Genomic DNA, 18,091 nt, shown 5'->3' with positions numbered 1-18,091 from the left:
ATCACTGACTTCTAGAGTATGGGGAAAGCATTATGTAAGTCAATGGCTACCAGCAATTTCTGAGATACCAGCGTTCTTCAAAATATATTCCTACATGTTCCTACATGAGTAAATGATGAAAGAACTTAAATTTTAGGGTGCACTACCCTTTTAGGAAGCTACAATTCAGCTAAATTATTAATTGTCTATCCCACATTAAAATAAATTAAATAGAATTAAAATTGAATGTACAAGTATTTGAATCTGTGCATCCATAATGATTAATTCAATGACATATATTAATGCAAGCTACTGTATGTGACTTTATACAAAACATGCTTTGTTTCTATAGCTGTTTTCCAAACTACATGTTTTGACTTGTATTCCTGTACGCTTGTATTTCATGACTTAAACACAATGCTGTTTGTTTCAGAAATGTGCACATCGGAGTGCAGTCCTCACGGTGTGTGTGTTGGAGGTGTGTGTCGGTGTGCGGACGGCTGGTCAGGGGCAGGGTGTGAACAGGAGGAGTGTCAGGCACACTGTGGGGAGCACGGTGTGTGTCGAAAGGGGAAGTGTGAGTGTCACCAAGGTTGGACGGGAGAAAACTGCAATATCGGTGAGCTCACCCTGTTGTGAATCTTGTGTTTTATTATAGTAGCTTTAAAATGTATCTTATTCAGTGTTCTCAGAGTATAAACTTGGAAATATCACAAATAAAATTGTGTTTTACAGGTCAGTAAAAATGAATAAAACTGTAAAATGGCTTGTTTTATATTTAATTTAATTACATTACTGTCATTAAAAGTTGAGATTTAGGCTACCATAAATATTTTAACTGCTACTATGTAAAAGGAACACTGCTGTAAAAAGCACCTTATTTGTTTAAAGTGTTTGCAAACCAAACATTATTACACTTTTGTTTTTATAGCAGTAGGTTTACTTCTAAATGAAAAAAGTGCACAATACACTACTTTTGAATGCATTATTAGTTTTGTGCATAACATACAATTCATTGTGATTAATCATAGACAATAATGTGATTAATCACAATTACAAAATGTTAATCATTGCCCAGCACTAAAATACATATTGTGGTTTCCACAAAAATAAAGAACAGCAAATTTTCAACATTGATAATTCAAAATGTTTCTTGCCCAGAAAATCAGCATATTACAATGATTTCTGAAGGATCATGTGGCACTGATGCCTTTGCCTTCACAGGAATAAATTACATTTAAAATATGTTAAAGTTGAAAACATATATTTTAAATTCTATTAATATTCACAGTTAATGTATTTCTGATCCAATAAATGCAGTCTTTAAATTTGACTGAGAACTCTCAGTTTGCAAGTTGGCTTAATAGGTACATTTATTGCATAGTTTGCATTGAACAAATTCATATTTTGCATCTGAATGACTTCTTCCATTCTTTCCCTTTGATTCATTTTATCACCATAGCTCACTTTTTGGACAGCAAAATAAAAGGTACAGTGCTTACTTTCATCAAATATGTTTGCTTTCTGTGTGTTGTCTTAAATTTCTCTTCAATTAAATTTTCATTTAATATAAATGTTTATGAATTGAAAAGCAGATTCACAGATTCACATACCTTGCTTCTACAAAAAAAAAAAAAAAAAAAAAATTGTGAAAGCATTTGTGCCTTCCTCTAATCGGGCTCTTCAGCAAATATCATGAAATGTCATATTTACTGAGGATAGGGTAAGCCGCAGCAGCATATTAGGTATGTGTAACCAGCAGAGGCTGCCTGGACTGTCTATAAAAATGACACTAAATCACTGCAAACTGCGGTATAACAACCCATGTTTAATTCTTTTCCCTGAATGTCTCTTCATGATAGCAGACTGGATAGGATATAGAGGTAAAGGTCATGTTGCCCTGAAGAGAGCATGTGGCTCTGACCCCTCTGTCTCTCAAGCATGACTTTCATTATGTCTATGTATCTTGTATTAATGTGTCCCCACATGTTCGGTTTCAGGTTTCCTGTTTTATACAGTGTAACTGCAGGCATACAAAAACACACACAAAATCATCAGTCAGTCCATGCACATATACACATTTGCATTACCCAAATTCCCATTGTTGTACATCTCACTGTCTCTTAATGTAATAATTAACAGCTGCTAAGCTCCTTAATTTAGCATTTCCTTTGCAGTTTCCTTTGACTTCACACATTCTGTAACAAAGGATATGATGGAGCACTTGTCTGATAAACCCTCACTGCACTTGTGCTGTGCAGCTCAGCATGCTGTTAATTCACATGGACACTACTTGATGTGTAATTTGATAGCATTTTTCATAAGAACGTTCTTTTAACTTTTCTAAGCTGCTCAGATACCTAATGAATATTTTATATTATTCATTTTTTCCTTCTATTTTATTTTGCAAATTTTTTCGTCTAGCTGGTATTTAGCTGAATATATTAACCTATTCCACTAGAAATGGAGAGCAGAAAATAATAAGTAATAAAAATCTTTTTTTTGTTTGTTTGTTTTCTACAATACTAAAGCGCATATTTTGTCCAGCTGTTTCATGTGAAATTACAGCTGTCCCCCAGTCCTGTCCGATGTCTTTAAAATGTCAAGTTCCAAATGTTTGAGTAACTAAAACACATTCACCCTGTTTTCCCCTGTATGTTTACGCAGTTCTCTATGGTGAGTTCTTCACCACTTTGACACATCCTTGGCTGCTGATTGGTCAGTATGTATAACTGATGAATTTGTCCCGGCAGATAGCTGTCCAGGGCTGTGTAACAACAACGGCAGGTGCATACTGGACCAGAACGGATGGCACTGCCTCTGCCAGTCGGGATGGAGAGGGGTAGGGTGTGATGTCGCCATGGAAACCCTTTGCTCTGATGGCAATGACAACGAGGGAGGTGAGAAAATGACAAGAAGTTAGGGAGTTAATATTTGTTTTAAAAGGATGGTGCTCCCACTTTTGTACTAACAAATGTCTGCATAACTTAAAAAAGCACTGATTATGTAGTTCTAAAGTCCCTTGCTGTTGTTTTAGATGGCTTGGTGGACTGTATGGACCCAGACTGTTGCATTCACAGCGTCTGTCATGATCAGATGTATTGCCACGGGGCTCCAGATCCCAGCGCAATGCGATACCTCAGCTCACCTTCTCCAGATGCTCAGGGCTTCTATCAGCGCGTCAGCTTTCTGGTAGCTCCAGGGGGCATACATACCCTACCAGGGGAAAACACATTCAACAGCAGGTTAGGAGATCTTGAACTGCTGAAGAACAATCAAATAGGTTTGGATTTAGGAAGAGTAATGGGACCTGGTTTACAGTGAACTAAAAAATGTGGCTGGAAGGGATTCTTCACCCAAAAATGGATATTACCACAAAAGAAAATTCTAATTTTTTTGTCATTGGACCACAATGTTGTTTATTGTAGGAAACAAAATGTATCTTCAAAACATCTTCTTTTGTGTTCCTAAAGAGGTTTGCGTAAATCATCTCTGAATTGCCATTTGTGAGTGGACTATCCCTTTAATACTTCCAGTATAGCTTAGAAAGCTGCATTTTATTGTTTATGACTTTTTAATAATGTTAAAACATATTTTATTCTAGCTTTAAAATTGCTAGTTTAACTGCTTTCAGAAATTAACATTATTTAAAAAAAATATTTTAATAATGTAAAAAAAAAGATTTTAAACAACAAAATTGTGTTTATATATATATATATATATATATATATATATATATATATATATATATATATATATATATATTTATATATATAATTCTAAGCTTCTCTCTGAGACACATGGCTTAATATCCCGATAATGACTCTATTTCATGTTTTATTTATCAGTGGTATAACATATTAAAATGCATTATGCATAGAAAGGCCTTCTGGCTATGCAAGTAATTGTGATGCCGTTTGATGTGTTGCACAATTTTTCCCACAATCTTAAAGTGATTTTTGTAACATTTCATACAGTAACACATAGATCTAACAGCATGGGAAAATAGAGCAAGCCTCCCATACTCATACAAAAAAACTAAAAAACTAAAAGGATTTCCTTTTTGATAGGAATTCAGAACTTCAGTTTCTCTTTTTGAAGCCTCCATATTGTCATATCTAATTTATGCTGTTTTCATATTGCAGATAGAAAAGCTATCCAATGTTGGTTTGATTTGTACCAAAAGCTAATGTGCCATGTACTTGTACTAGGAAATTATTACTTTTTCAGTGAAAATATTGAGCTCCTCACCTTTGCAGCTCTTAAGTTTTGGAATCTCGAGTGAATATGTTCTTTGACCTTTGGTGTTTTTAGACAAAAGTTAACAATATGAAAATTGCTGCTTGTCTTCACATGTTAGAATCTCTTGATATTTGGCTGATGAAGCTTTTGATTATGCCTTGATGAGGAAACTTCTCATCCTGCCCTGAGGTTTCTTTTGTTCGCACAGTGAGAAATGATCACAGAATTAGACTAAAGATAAAGATTGCAGGTCAGGCACTTAATGGTGCTTGGTAAAATAATTTGTGCTGTAATTATGTCTGTTAAGATTATCAAAACAGAATGACAGAAGGTTAGGTGCAGTGTATTGAGACATTTTAGAAATTGGCATTTTTTATTTTAACTTTTTATTTAACTTTTATTTTAATTAATTTCATTTTGTATAAAAAATATAAAATTCAATGCTGCTTATTGTTTTTTTTGTTGTTTTTTTTAACAAATATCCTGCTGATCTTAAAAAAACTTTGTTTTCATTCAGGTGTTTTTGTAAATGTGTTTGTGTTTCTTTAAAAGCTTGGTGTCTGTAGTGCGAGGACAGGTGGTGACCAGTGACGGCACTCCACTGATTGGGGTGAATGTGTCCCTTCTGCATTACCCCCAGCAGGGTTATACCATCACCAGACAGGATGGCATGTACGTACAGATATGTTTACTCAGACACAGACGAGCACATACGTAAACACAATTATGCTAATACCTATTCTTAAGGTAGTCAGTGAGAAACCATTTTGCATAGTTTTATGCAAATTCCTATTTACATCTCACTGCTTCCCACAGTGAGTGGGAATCAAGTCAAATCAACACAAACAGGCACATTCTCATCCCCATGTCAGTGTTACTGTCACTCAAAGGCAACACAACAACAACTTGACCAATGCATGTCTTTTATGATCGTTTCATATATAACAATATTACATACAGTACATAATATTTACATAATGTAACATTTAAATTGATTATATAAGTTAAAAGTATTTAGAATTACATTTTATTTATATAATTTAAAGATTTTTAAAACCACATTTTGATTACAACACACACACACACACACACATTAAAACAGCAGTAATTTAGATTTTGAGTATGACAAATTATGATTTACATGAATTAGATGGTAATTTCTTAACTATTCTGACCAATTAAAAGTCAGTGAAGGATGTAAGACTGATTTATCAGTCAAATCTTCACACACATACAGTGAAAAGATGAATATGTTATCTTTCAAGCACCATTTTAACTCTAATTATGCAACATTAAAGCAGTCTACAGGGTTTAACTTTCAGTTCTGAGCTGATTCTGGGGCCGTCTGACCTTCTTGTACCTTTATAATAATCCCTTTAGTCATCATCCATCATTATCAAGAATCACTCAGTTAATGTGAGTCATCTACTCAAAGGTCACATATCTGGGAGTTTGCAGGGGTATGTGTGACGACCATATGCCTTTAACTAAGGCATGACTTAAATGCATTCAAAACTTTTTTTTTTATTGAAAGAAAAAAAATACTCGAGGGATGGATCTTCATCTCTAAAGAAGGAAGGCTGATATCCAGTATATCCAGATCCCTCCTAAAAACCTGCACACAGGGGAACGGGTTTCAGATAATCATGCTTGTTCAGTGCTGGTGTCTGCTCTTGGTTAGCAAGCGTGTCCAAGGGGAAACAGAGGCAAAGAAACAGCTTTAAAGTCTGATGTTCTGGAACAGTGGCCCAGCCATGCCAGGATTGTAAAAAGGGACAGGGGCAGTTAGGGAGAATTTCAAGGCAGTGGAACTGCATGGATGTGTATGTTTGTGTGTATATAAAAAAGTCACCGCACCGTTCATCTCTCCCCTTCCAGGCAGGGGAGTCAGCAGCTCATATAGAGCACGACTTCAAAGAGCCGCCCCTTCATTTCCAAATCTGTACCTACCTCCTCACTATAGCATGCTAATAGGTCCTGCTCTAACTGCTACCTCCAGATCTCTCATCCAAATCCTTCAAACTTAAGAAAGTTACATCACATCTGAAACCCTACTCTCATCAACTAGTAGAACATCTTGAGTGTGCCAGCGAACTACTGATAAAAGACAGTGAAGTCTGCCATGTTATCTAGCTGTTATTTTCATTGGATAAATGAAACAGATACATTTTTAGAGTAGGGTATGAAACGTGGAAGACATCAATAACTAACGGTTTTGATGAGGCTAACAAACCACGTAATTTGGAGAGGACCCATGTGCTTATGAGTTTGATAACAGGAAATGATGAATCACGCTTAGCCTTCACATGCCCTCTGCCCCCACACAAACAATGAGAGATTCTGGCACAAGCTATATCTTTCATAAAAATAGCGAATTATTATGTAAATATACACTACTGTTCAAAAGTTTAGAGATGTTTTAATGTTTTTGAAATGAGTCTCATTTACTCACCAAGGCTACATTCTACAGGAAAATACAGCAAAATAGTAATGCTGTGAAATATTATTACAATTTAAATGCTAATGTGTATGTTATGTATTTTAAAATGTCATTTATTCCTATGATGACAAAGCTGAATTTTCAGCAGCCATTGCTCCATTCTTCAGTGTCACATGATCCTTCAGAAATCATTGTAATATGCTGATTTGCTGCTCAAGAAACTTCTCTTATTATTATCAATGTTGAAAACAGTTGTGGTGCTTAATGTGTTCATGAAAAACAGCATGTATTTCTAATGTAAATCTTTTGTTACATCATAAATGTCGTCACTGTCAATCCTTAATCCTTGCTGAATAAAAGTACAGATTTCTTAAAAAAATATAGCAGAGTATATGACATAACACTACATAATTTATTTTCATTTTATACATTCTCATGCAAACCACATAAAACATTAGTTTTGAATTAACATGGTTATTAGCATGGTTAATACTGGTAATGACATGAACTGTAGCAATGGGAACTGTAGCAATACCGTATTATTAATATTATTTTTAATGACTTACTATCTCTGTACCATGGTACCATCATAGTACCAATTTATTTGTCAAGCATGCATGAGCACTGTTCTGAAGACTGATTTGTCCACCTGCAGGTTTGATTTATTGGTGAACGGAGGCACAGCATTGATATTGCGCTTTGTGCGTGCTCCATACTCCGCTGTGTTTCGCACGGTGTGGTTGTCATGGAGAGTTTTCCATGTGATGGACACACTGGTGATGAGAAAAGAAGAAAAAGACATGCAAACCTGTGAATTTAGTGGCCTTGACAGACCCTCTCCCCGAATCACAGCGTCACCACTCTCCACCTTCTACCGCTCCAGCCCCGAGGCAAGCCCCATCATTCCTGAGACACAGGTGAGAAGTACCACATCACATCTGGAGTAAAATGAGTCTCGGCTCATTTTTCCTTAAAATCTAAATAAATTTGACTGTGTACCTTAAGCTCATCTGTACGGAGCCCCGCACATGACATGCAGGAAAAAAATAGTAGGCTAAATCGTGTGCACAATTTACTAATTCGTTCCCTCAATGTACTAAAAAGTTCACACGATTACTATTGCGTTCCCTCGAATTACTATTTCGTTCACTCAATTTATAAATTGTGCACACGCTATAGCAGAATCGCAATAGTAAATCAATTTTTTTTTTTTTTTTTTTTGTATCTCATGTGTGGGGCTCTGTACATCTGAGCTGTGTGATTTAATGACACTACAATATATGAGAGAACCAGGTGATTTTTACTTACAGAATATACTGTACTGTGAGGGTAAGCAGATATTCTTAAAAGACCACCACGCAGGTATTGCTTCTGAATTAATGCTGACAGTGGCGTACTATATCATGTTCCTGTGACAGAAACAACTTACATTTTATGCTTTAACATAAATCACTTTTAGGCTACAAGAGGAAGTCAGCAGGGATCAGATATAATGAAAGTAGATATTTTTTGTGGAAATGCTTGGTAACTTATTCTGAATATGTTTGTATGACGCTGCTTGAAAATTGCATTGATTGTTTTTTAACCCTTTAAAAAGCCTCAGTCTGAATGTGTATAAAGCATCTTCATTTTATTTTTTTATTTTTTTCAAACTCTTAACATCAAGATTGCCATACACAACCATTCAAAGGTTTAGGGTTAGTAAGATTTTTAAATATTTTTAATAAGTGTCTTATGCTTACCAAGGCTGCCTTTATTTGATCTAAAATACAGTTTTAAAGAGGAAATTTACACTACAGGCAATTAACTTCATATCTTGTGCACATTTTTAATCACAGGTTCTTCATGAGCACACCGCCATTCCTGGGAGTGATTTAGACTTGATTTACTTGAGCTCACGTACTTCAGCCTACAAACCTGTTCTGAAGGTCATCTTGACCCAGTCCAGCGTTCCCTTCGGCTTGGCTCGGGTCCACCTCATGGTGGCTGTGGAGGGCAGAATGTTTCAGAAGCAGTTCCCAGCTTCACCCCGGCTCTCTTACAGCTTTATCTGGGACAAGACAGATGCATACAGTCAGAGAGTCTATGGACTCGCAGAGGCTGTAGGTGAGTAGTGGAACCATGGGAGGAAATAGATCTATATAAAGCCCTCTGTGTATGAATATATTATTAAATTGGACTGATTTAAACCAGGAGCAGATTAATCTTTTTTTTTTTTCACCCAGATATTTCAAACTATAAACTGATAGTACAAGTCAGACTGTTTAGGAGAAGAGGGCTTTTTATTAAACAGACCAGAAGTTTAATATTAATATTCTCTGAACCTTGAACTGATGGTTGTTAAAGGGATTTAGGACACAGAATACAGGACGATAATATGGTTTCATTTTAATACTGGCACAAAATGATTTAAACCTTGCTGAAAATACACATAGTTCAAAAGCCAATCTAATTTTGTTGAATATGCATCATGTGCTTAATTGTGATCCCAACAAGCTTTTGTTAAACTGACACTGGGTCGTGTTCTAGCAATAAATAAAAGGTATAAGCAGCAGTATTTTTCTAGTCCCATCTATATACTGATGGCTGCTCTTTCTATGAATAATCAGTCTGCAAATGAAGCTTTCAAAAGGTCACAGGCCCATATGGAAAATGTTGCTATGACTGGACTTGTTATAATCATGCTATTTGCTGAAGCATTTAAAATTATATATTCTTTAAATATTTGCATATAAAGGTATCCTTGAAAATGTTAGCTTTATTTCAATGATTTAAACATGAAACCTATGTCAAATTAGGTAGAAAAACATTTAAAGATAATAGATAGCTTTTGCCCTTTTCTCCCTTCTATACTGTAGTGTCCGTGGGCTTTGAGTATGAATCATGCCTGAATGTGATCCTATGGGAAAAGCGGACAGCCACGCTGCAAGGATATGAGCTGGAGGCCTCCAACATAGGCGGATGGACCCTGGATAAGCATCACATCTTGGATGTGTCAAACGGTAGGAATCACTTATCAAACCCCACCGGAACCACCACACGGGAAATGTCCCCTCACCAATTCAGGGGTCAGTGTCTCTACCTGGACTCATTGTCATAAATATTCATTCTAACATGAAATACGCTTCATTGCCTCATTTGCACATGATAAAGGAGAGTTTGAAAGGGCTAATCGCTCACAGTGATGACAGATTAAATCAGAATCATTAACATTGCGTGCCAAGTCAGAGCTGTTCTCTCCAACATTATGGGGGATATGATTTGGCTGAATGAACTTTATCCAGTTTTCAGGCACAGAATGCATACTTATAGCTTAATTCAATAAAAGTGTCGTTAAAACACAAGCATGGATATGGAAATGTGGCATTATTCCACCAGACATTCCTTGTTCCTTTGTCTTCATAATGAAACAGGGTGACAGGGAAGCTCATTCTGTCAGCTTAAATCTCCATAATCACACACATAATGGCATCTTTTTATTCTTGGTAAATGATCATGTGTGCACAGTTTCAACCGGGCCCAGCAGTCATATTTAATAATGCATTTTTGGAAAAGAAGTTGGGTCTGCAGCACATTCTATTGTCCTAAATGAAAACGACTGACACTTTTCAGGTGCGGTTGACTCAGGTTGTTTCTTTAGAGTTAGTTAGTGTGACAACATCTGATTGTTCCTTATTGCCTGAACTAAAGATTTTAAGCCTCTTTCTGATTGCTGTCTAAATGCCCAGTTGGCCTTGGGATTTTTACATCCTTTAATCCGACGACCTAACGGACAAATGGTCATGTCCGTCTGCTCAACCCTTATTTTTGCACCTCTAGACAGTTTATCTGGTTTAAGCCTACCAATAAGTCTTAAAATCTCATTTTACACCTCAAGCGTCAGAGTGGATTACACCAACTGCAGATTTTCAAAGATATAGAGATAGCTTACAGTATATCGTTATCTCATTTAGATTATACCATTATTAAAGAAATATTTTGGTGTTCAAATTTGATAATTTCATAGTTACTACTGATTAGTTAATAGTGCGTTTAATTGATTTGCCAAATCCATATCACTTTATTATGCCGTATTTAATTTATTTGTTATGGTAAATATTTGGGGATATAATTATTATTATTATTATTATTATTAGCTGCTTTAGTTCATAGACTTTGAATTGAAGATTAGGGTTAGGGTTAGGGTTATGTATTGTTTTTACTGCATTGTTTTTACTGTTTTTGTGTACTAAATCTGTCAACAACAACAAAATCACAGACAGAGTTGAAAGTGATGGAACAAAAAGCCCAGGATCTCATATTCTGATGGAAAGCACTGAGGCATAGAGCATATCTCCTAGAGCTCTCAGCTCTATTAAATCTATGAATCCATAACATGATCGTCTGTTCTTCTCATAACTCTGTTGTTAGGTTTCTGGTAAGGTGAGTTTTACACGGGTTACTCATTATTTATCTACATGCTCATAATCTTCTTAGGCATCGACTTATAAATTTACTCTAAGAAGAATAGCTCTTAAAAAGCTTAAAACATTAATCTGGCTCAACCTGTTTAATCTGAGTTTTATAAATTGGATGAAAGCTTTGCGCATTTGGGGATGTCACCTTTACAATCTTTCGATTAGTGGATTTTTGTACATCTGAAGCAAGGCATTGGAAGTGATGGAGATGGGAAAACATATTGTCCTGAAGAGCATGTCACAAATGTAATCAATTTGCCAAAGGGAGATCTTCTCTTTGACAGTCCCATTTGTCTCACTGATTGATAATGCAGAGCCTCTCATATCTATGGCTTACAGGTCTGATCAGCAGTCAGCAGCTGTGCAAAATGTGTGCCTGGGAATATGTGTGTGTTTGAGAACGAGCTACATCCCATTGCTGAGCTTTTCCTTATGACACATCCATGCTCTTTGTGATTTTAGTCTTTATCTCCAAAATTTATTACATCGACTAAAAAGCTATTACACAAATTGTTCTATTTTTCTAATAGAATGCAAACAAATGTATTATAAAAGTTATTAGCACACCAGCTGAAATGATTGAACTGAAACATTTTGTCGAATTTCATAAAAGTATTTTGTTTGTTCTTTTGAGAGCAGTACTCAAGCAGCATGATTTCCACGAGTTTGCTGATCATTTTCTGCAGCACGATTTGAGAATGAGCCAAAGTGCATATTGTACTTTTTTACCAAAGGAAGAATAACTAACCATCAGTACAAAGTTCACATCAACAGTGTTACTAAGTTGCTTATGTAATTAGTGACTTCAGTGATTCTTCTTTTTTGTCTTAACTTCATTGCAAATATTAAAGATGTTTAACTAATTCTAGAACACTTATCAAATGTTTTTTTCATTTTATTTGTTCTCTAGAAATATTGACAAAATATATTTATGTTTGGTTTTATGACATTTTAAATGGTTTATTGTTAAATCCTAAAAGTTAAAAAAAAAAATTGGGGGGGGGGGGGGTTGGGGTAAAGTTTAATGTTGTCTCTTACTTTTGGACACCACTATAGGTGTTAAACTTTTTTGATATTGCAGGCTGCTTGGCCTGAAGCGCCTTTATGAATGCTGCAGAACACCTGGAAGATTTGATATTCAGCTTGTTTGCTTGACATTTACAAAAGTTGTATTTATCCCATTGCTATTTGATCAGCATGTTTGCTCAGTGAATAATCAATAAGCATAAGCATCGCATTACTGTTGATGACATGGAATGAAATTTCCATTTATAACTTTGTTGTACTTCATAAACATTAATATGTAGCTGAGAGTGGCCAAACCGAATCGACTGCTTTTCACGAAAAGGTCTAGCAATAAAGTCACAAGTTAATCAGGCCCTGATTTACAGCATCCACGCTGCACGGTAATGACAAACACTAATGAAAAACATGCACTTTAAATGTAATTATTTTGTGACGCTGCATGTAATTTATGGTTATTGCAATGCTTGCACACAGTTTGTGCTATGGATATCTAGTGGCTTAAGGACATTTCTGTAATTACTTTTCTAAGCAATTAGTTTTATTGTTACTTCACATTGAAGAAAAGACAAAAAAGAAAGAAAGAAAGAAAAAATAAATAGGGAATAAAGTATCACAAAGACATTGAATGTTATTAGTAAGAAACCATCCAGAATATCTTAGTAACTCCATAGCAATATCCTGGCAACCACCCACAATGCCTTCATGACAGCAATGTCGATTATTCCAATCAATATATGAGATATTGTTAATGTTGTTCTGGCTGCACAGGGTTTTGAATAGGATTTATAGTCAAATCTTGGTATATATAGAAGTTCATTATTGTCTTCTTTGTATTTGAACAGTGGTTCATAAGTAGTGTGCACTGTGCAGAATGAGATCAGGGCAATGCAATGCAGCAATCACAGTTTGAGTAAGTGTCACTGGTTTGTCTTGCTGCCAAGGTCAGTGGCTTTCTTGAGTCACACTTAAAAGCATCCACCCAGACCAATTCTTCTTACTTAATAGTACATTGTAGACCTCTGAATGAGAACAGCATCTTCTATTGAGCTGGGTGTTCTCAAGATCCCATTTGACTTTGTCTTCATTCCAGTCCTCCTCTCAATCAATTAATCAATGGCAGGGCTTAATCAAGCAGGAACAAATTGCTATGCACCCTGTTTAGCTGCACATGGGAAGACATTAGCCATGAATCGCATGCAGTTCAGAATTGCAGAGGGTTTTGTGTCATTTAAGCACTCTGTGAACTAACAGCTGATTTCAGCCAATGACAGTTTACCACGCTCGCTGCTAAAGTGACAGTCATCACACTAAAGAAGAATGCCCGATGAGACTTGGCACTGGATGCACTTGATTTGTCTCATCAGTAACACAGTGCATTCAAGATGGGTGACTGGTGATGTGCAAATCTCCAGATTTTTTAAAACATCTAGATGGTCTGTATAATTAGGACGTTTTCAGGTTCACATTTCTTTGGCTGTGTTTACGCAAGAAACACAGTTTTTTATAGTTCAAAACCAGCTATACAGAATGCAACTGACGTTTTGACGTTTTGCAAAGACATTTTTTTTTTTATATTGACATGCCAAGATGTGATGTAACAGCTCCGATTTCTGTCTGAATGGCTGGTGCTTTAAAATGGGAAGTAGCTGAAGATTTTCCTAAAAGATTTTACTGTCAAAGGTTTTTTTTATTTTTATCTCTTTAATCAAATTGTCATAACTCCATCTTTCAGTGAAATCAACCGACACTACCTCAGTTTTGTGACTTTAATTACATTCACTCAGTCATGCCACTAAGGTACACATATATCTGCTACACAAAATCAATACAAAATAAATATATGGCTAGATCTAAATGCAGGAACATTTATGTCATTGTTATTTATCATCACATTGCCCATCCATATGTTAGGGAATTATAGGCATAAAAGTTTGAATATAAAGTGCTATACAAATTGGACTGACTTGACTAACTGCTAAAGTACACTACGCTTTACAGTATGTGATAATTAAAGCACCTCTGCTAAAAATATCTGAATTATCTAGGAAAAAACAAAATAATCACAAACTAGTCAACTTGTTAGTATTTGGGCCAACTATTCGACCACAGTGTTATCTATTTTCTGTATTTCCATGATCGGAGTAGACCACATTCCATTAGAAGAGTCAAAAGAGTCTCTCTGCTTTGCTTCTGACACTTTGGTTTGTCTTGTTTACTTGCATAAAATAAGAAAATAATAATAATAACAACAACAATAACAATAATAATAATAAATTAAAAACATTTGAAACTGAACAGTTTCAGACTCATATAGTTTTAATGTGCGGCCTCTGAACCAATTACAAAGCAGAGGTGATTGTGTGTAGCCACTGATGTAGCGTGTTACTGAACTTGAGATGTATTGGCCAGCCAATGGGAGTGTAGTTCAGTGCAGTATTTATGATGTGATTAATAGGCCAAAGCAAGTGTTGAAAGTCTAACATGTTGCTCAGTATGAATAATTTATGGCCCTGGGCATGGCACTTCCCTTTGAAGTTCCTCTTTGAAGCCAACCCCAAAAAGAAACAAGTTAAATTTTCACAGGACTGAAATATTTATCTGTAATGACCCAAGCTGGTCGCTAAGTCTTGGACAGAAAGGGGTGTTAAAATAATTTAAACGATCAAAGGTTTTAGAAGCTGAGATATATATGGGTTGGAAAATAAAGCAGACAGCTGTGTAATCACTACCCTCTCAGGTGATCAAAATGTCTCCGGTTGGTACATTTAATGCCATGCCCGAGGACCTTATTCTTTTTTTGTAATTTTATTTATTTATTTTTTCTCTATTGGGGGACTGTCATAGTTTTGCTATCAAAACTGCTATTTTGTGGCATAAGCTTTTCTCTAAACATGTTGTAAAATATATTTCAATTGTTGAAAAACTAAATAATGAGACAGTATCATAATAAATAAAATTACCTGATTAGTTCTACATTTTTTAAAATGTAGAACATTTATATTTTTAATAAAACAATTTTTGAATTGACACAAATCATAGAATAGCGCCTATTATGCAAATGCAATATATGTATCCTTCTGCTTATTTTCATATACATGTTCTAAATTGCATTGAAATAAAATAAATAACAAAGACTAATATCAAATATAAAATATGTAATTTTGCTTACAACTAGACTGCTCAAGAAGTGCTTAATTTATTTCCAAAGTTGAAGTCTAATCATCCATAGTAAAAATGTTCATTATGGTAGCTCCACATTAATGGAGTTTCTAACGGAAGTTCAAGAAGATCACAGCACTAAGTGTCCCCTTTTCATAGTGATGTCCAGGGAACTTTTATCTTTAGTTGAGGACATTCCAAAAAAGAAAAGAAAAAGGAAACCATCTACTCTTTTTTTTTTCACCCCAGATTACAAGAGCATCTGAAGTTGTGGAGTCAGATAAGAATAGCATTTCTCCGCTTCTCTATATAAAACAAATTAATACATTTTTAATAAATTATTACTACTACTACTAATAATGTTCTATTCCTGGGTCTATGTGATTTTGATATATATATAAGATATATATATTAATTTATTTTTATTTTTTTTCTGGTGTCTCAGGGATCCTGTATAAGGGAAGTGGCGAGAATGTCTTCCTCTCCCAGCTTCCTCCCATCATCAGCACCATAATGGGGAATGGCAGACGCAGAAGCATCTCCTGCCCAAGCTGTAATGGACAGGCGGAGGGAAACAAACTGCTGGCTCCTGTTGCTCTTGCATGGGGCATCGATGGGAGCCTGTATGTTGGCGACTTCAATTACATCAGACGCATCTATCCATCAGGCAATGTTACCAGTGTCATGGAGCTCAGGTGAGTGAGGACAACCGGATGGGTGATTCAGCAGCAAGGAAATCTAGTAGAATACTTGAGGAGACATTTGGTGACAAATCACAGCATGCAGAGAGGCAGCATCTAGACAGTCTCTCTACAAAACATTTAAAAGTAATCCACAAAATTAGTCCTCACAAAATGAAGAAACGAAGGACTTCAGATTTTGCATAATAGTGGCACCAATTCTCACAGCAGGCAATTTTTAAAGTCTGACAGTAATTGTCTTGAAATTTATGGTTTAATGCTGTGAATTTGTAAGCAGTGCTTCGATAGCTGTAGCAGCAGTGGTTGAAAGGGGATGAATTTAGAGACGTTTAGATTTTAGTGTGCTGACAGAGTGTTATGTTTTAGCCTGTTAGAAAAGTCAATTCTGTCAAAGAATTTGATTTATTTCAAAACTACTTTGAAATACACAGAATTTTAGAACATAATTTTATTTCAACACGTTGCCACATACAGTGTTAAGAATCAGTGTTGTTTTTGTTATTAAAAAAGGTGAAATAAAATATAAATATAAGAAGAAGAAAAAAAAAGTTTCCCTAATTAACTAAAGTGGGGCATACACTACAAGATAAATGGGGCAATTTTCCTGTGGTATGGGGTGTGTTAAGAGTGATTGAATTGAACGTCGGGGCTGCAGCGATTTCAAATCATAAATATGCAACATGATGAATATATGCTATCAGAAATCCTGTTGTGTGGGGGGATCCCCGAGGACAAATGCGCATGCACTCTGTACATTGTCACATGGAGCTACATGATTCTCAATCAAAAAGTGAGTTTATGGAAGCATTAATCACCTCCAGCTCGCACTGTAATGTGAAGTCCACATTCAAATGACTTCATTTAACCTTTTTCTTTATTTCCACAAATTTTCAGTAAAAAAGCAATTCAGATACTATTAACACCGTCATCTGCCATTTGTTTACCACGTTTGACCCTGCAAGATTTCCTGTGTTCATACCTGGGACTCTGGTTGTTTGTGCAGTCTTCATCACATTAGTCACTCCACACACTATAGTAACAAAACTTTTAAAGGGGTCATATGATGTTGCTAAAAAGAACATTATTTTGTGTATTTGGTGTAATTAAATATGTTTATGCAGTTTAAGGTTCAAAAAACATTATTTTCCACATATTGTACATTACTGTTTCTTCTCTATGCCCCGCCTTTCTAAAATGCCTCAATTTTTTTAACTAATCTCATCAGTCTGAAAAGCAAGGTGTGCTCTGATTGGCCGACGATTCAGTGCATTCTGATTGGCCAAATGTCTCAAGTCTGTGATTGAAATGTTACACCCCTTACCATACTGTGAAGCATGTCCCAGTCAGAATACTGGCATATACAACATATACAGTACTGTGCAAGTCTTAGGCCACTAGTATTTTCACCATCAAAAAAATGGTTTTAAGTCAGTTATTTCTATTTTTTGCTGTAGTGTGTCAGTAGGAAATATCAGTTTACATTTACAAAACGTTGTTTTTTGGCATTAATCCAGTGAGATTTTTGTTTGTTTTTCAGGTAGCTTTGCAGGTAGGTTTCTTGAAGTGTCCTGGAGACATTACCACAGTTCTGGATTTAGTCTGTCTCAATTTGTTCTGTTTCTTCATGTTATTCCAGACAGACTGGATGATGGTGAGAGTGCTGTCTCTTGTCAGACTCCTTGTGCAAACAAAAATCTCACTGGATTATTACAATTAATGGCAAAAATAATGTTTGTAAATGAAAACTGACTTTTTTTTTTTGGTGAAAATACTAGTGGCCTTTAGACTTTTGGACAGTACTGTACATTCCCTATACATTCCCTCCATAAAATGTGCTGCACACTAAATATTGGGGTTGAACTGTTCTGGAACAGTATTGTAAATACAATTTAACCACTGTTTTCTAGTTGTGTCATCTTTTGGAAGGCCAAACAAGGGATTTTCGATTCACAACGAAATACAGTTTATATATATATATATATATATATATATATATATATATATATATATATATATACATTTATCATTGTGTTTGGTCTCTCACATTTCTGACAAGATTTTAAAAATCTTTTAATGTGGGCCAGCCT

The 18,091-nt window shown here is 35.5% G+C and overlaps 1 protein-coding gene across 1 annotated transcript in view; it reads left to right on the top strand.

Moving 5' to 3' along the window:
* LOC128027581 (teneurin-3-like) overlaps nt 1-18,091 on the top strand; it is a 110,408-nt gene that overhangs the window by 78,906 nt on the left and 13,411 nt on the right. Inside the window, exons 12-20 of the mRNA XM_052615321.1 lie at nt 413-598; nt 1,442-1,468; nt 2,733-2,879; nt 3,017-3,224; nt 4,774-4,893; nt 7,317-7,578; nt 8,500-8,767; nt 9,520-9,663; nt 15,749-15,998. Of these exons, the coding sequence (XP_052471281.1) occupies nt 413-598; nt 1,442-1,468; nt 2,733-2,879; nt 3,017-3,224; nt 4,774-4,893; nt 7,317-7,578; nt 8,500-8,767; nt 9,520-9,663; nt 15,749-15,998 (1,612 nt within the window). The remainder of the gene's footprint in view (nt 1-412; nt 599-1,441; nt 1,469-2,732; nt 2,880-3,016; nt 3,225-4,773; nt 4,894-7,316; nt 7,579-8,499; nt 8,768-9,519; nt 9,664-15,748; nt 15,999-18,091) is intronic.

Source organism: Carassius gibelio, chromosome A14 (genome assembly GCF_023724105.1).
Source record: "Carassius gibelio isolate Cgi1373 ecotype wild population from Czech Republic chromosome A14, carGib1.2-hapl.c, whole genome shotgun sequence".
Lineage (NCBI taxonomy): Eukaryota > Metazoa > Chordata > Actinopteri > Cypriniformes > Cyprinidae > Carassius > Carassius gibelio.
Note: the sequence above shows the minus strand (reverse complement) of the source record. Positions and strands in the feature narration are given on the sequence as shown.